Raw genomic sequence first — 2527 nt, 5'->3', positions numbered from 1 at the left:
AGTCAGACTTGCCGATCGGTGGCGTCCGGAGGGAAGTAAAAGTTTTGCTGGCAAGAGTTCGATATGTACTCACTAGTTCCGTTCAGGTGCACCTGAGCCGCTGCTGCCACGGCGGCCGCGGCCGCCGCCGCCGAAGTCGTCGCACTCGACGATCCCGGCCCGGAGGCCATCGACAGGGGCGACATCTTGTCCTGGGCGCTCCGCAGCAGCAGGTTCGATGGCTTGATGTGGTTGTTGTTGTTGTTGTTGTTGTGGAGGTGATGGTGCAGATGATGCTGGTGGTTACTGCTGCTACCGCTGCTACCGCTACTCCGACCGCACGTTGGCCCGTCCAGCCCGTCGGTGGCCGGGTTAAGGAACGGACTGTTCGATCGGCTACAGTTTTCGCTCCTTCGTCTATTCTGCGGATTCGAAGGTGAAGATTTGAAGAGGTTGAAACTATTTATCATGAACGAGATGCCCGAGAGAAAATCCCAAAAAGGCTCATTACAACCGCGGCCGAAATGTACCAAACACCAACATGTATAACACTCTCGGGCCTCTGGCGAGGTAACGTCGCTTTTTCAATTCGCCATTTTATATTTTATTTGCCGTGTCTTTGCCGCGGCCGTCACGGCAACTTCTCCGCCCGCGGTACATAAGCGTCTCCTAAATAAGTGCCGTTCCGGTTCCGGCACCGCAAAAAAGGCAGATGCCAGAAAAAAAACAGATTGGAGCACGCGAAATGAGCTCGGGAAAACCCGAGCATCGCCTGACCTCGCGGGCGCGAGAGAGCGACGCGCGACTTTCGACTTTCTATATTTTCGGGCTTTCCACGGGAGGCGTGACTACGGGTTTTTCGCGCATTTTCACGCGGCAGTGGCGGTGACCTGAACCGAAGGATGCCGCGAACCGGGAACGAACCCCGGAGATGTGGAGCGCCGCCGAGTTCCGATTGCGATTGTGTTTAGTAGTTGGGTCAAGTGGTTTGCCAGTTTATGTTTCATAATTTCTCCTTACTTTGGATCCGATTCGGCCGTTGATCCGGCACCGTCGCAATCGAAAGTATCTCTATTAAAGTTCTTGTTGTGCTTAATCCGATTTTTATAACGATCCAGAGTTTTTCTGTAGACTGACGTTTGATGTTTTCAAATTTTGAAGTTTTAAAAGTCAACTAATCGGTAATCATAACATCGAAACTGGGGGGTAAAACCGAGCGTAAAATTAATTTATATTGTCAATTCGTTTATGCTTCGTGTGGTAGGCTTAAAATATAAAAACGTGTTCACCGAAATGTCAAACATGTTAACATTGGTGTTTTTGGTCCGAGAAAATAGAAATCGAAGAGGTAAGTTGATTTCTGAATATTTTTTTCGGTTTTTTTAGATTTTGTTGCTGTACCAGCAAATAAGAACTTACATTATCTTCTGTTTGTAAACAAAGCGTTTGCAAACCGTGTTTACGTTCGGTTTTACGCTTGGTTTTACGTGTCCGCTGAGGTATAAACGTTTTGACATAAGCGCAAACGATTTGACATTTCAGATTAATGTCAAATCGAGTGTTTACGCTTCGGCTGGTCCCCCAGAAACATTCGATGAATCACTCTATATTAACGGAAAATAGTAGCTACAGCTACTTAGCAGAAACAGTAGGGTGCCTCGTCCGTAGATCATCCTGCAGCAATGCTCAAGTTGCTGATTAATACGGCTCTGCCCGTTCTTAAAATAAAAAATAAATAAATAAACAGCAAATCATGTGAGTTCTGCTAACGAATCACCATCAATGCGCCACGTGTTAATTGTTTCACTTTTTGAGAAACACTTCCATCAAAGACGGATCACTTGTAGTATTTTTCTAATTGAGACTCCTTGGGAAGTTCGAGCTCGAGCACCGGGCGTTCGCCTTTCGCGGAAAGATGATGGCCCCATTTGGCAGCTCCTGCGCGGACGGGTGGTGCTGTGCGGGCGTTTGCTTTTAAACAATCTCCGCGAACGCGTTCGGCATGCCAAATGCTCCGACCCCTCGACCGAGGCCAATATTAATTGATATTCAAAGTGTGTGTGTCTTTAGACGCACTTACGCCGCACCCGGCACACCGAGAGGAACGCTTCAACATTATTTTATTGCCACCTGTTGCGCATTGGCTTTCGGGATCCCGTCTCTCTCTCGCGCGGGCGCGGCCACGATCGGGGTCGGAACCCGCCTCGGTTGGGGGTTTATCGAACCTTCTCACGTTTCGCAAACGGTCGGGAGTTTGCGTCGCGTGGCGAGTGAGCATAATCATAAAATTATTACATTTTATGCAATGCGACGCGACGGGTCCCGTTGCTGCCCCCCGGTTAACCCGGTCCCGTTTTTGGCAAACCAATCGATTCACACTCTCCGCGCATTAACCACGCTGCCAGGGGCTACCAAAGACCACATAGCCAGTGAGGTGCGCCAGGAAAAAGGTAAAAAAATGGCCACCGACGGGCGGGTGGTTCCACTTTTGCCCCCCGGGCGCTTGCTCACCTCGTCAGTCAGCGAATTTGCAATCAAACGTCAAAGC

The 2527-nt window shown here is 49.4% G+C and overlaps 1 protein-coding gene across 1 annotated transcript; it reads right to left on the bottom strand.

The window, feature by feature from the left end:
* Positions 1 to 73: 73 nt before the first annotated feature.
* LOC128276852 (serine/threonine-protein kinase NLK-like) lies at positions 74 to 401 on the bottom strand (the record flags this gene model as incomplete). The annotated part of the gene is made up of 1 exon (XM_053015309.1): positions 74 to 401. A coding segment is annotated over one exon (328 nt), but the record flags the coding sequence as incomplete, so codon positions are not given.
* Positions 402 to 2527: the final 2126 nt, after the last annotated feature.

Source organism: Anopheles cruzii, unplaced genomic scaffold (genome assembly GCF_943734635.1).
Source record: "Anopheles cruzii unplaced genomic scaffold, idAnoCruzAS_RS32_06 scaffold02701_ctg1, whole genome shotgun sequence".
Taxonomy (NCBI): Eukaryota; Metazoa; Arthropoda; class Insecta; order Diptera; family Culicidae; genus Anopheles; species Anopheles cruzii.
The sequence above is the reverse complement of the archived record's forward strand: the minus strand, read 5'-3'. Positions and strand labels throughout refer to the sequence as shown.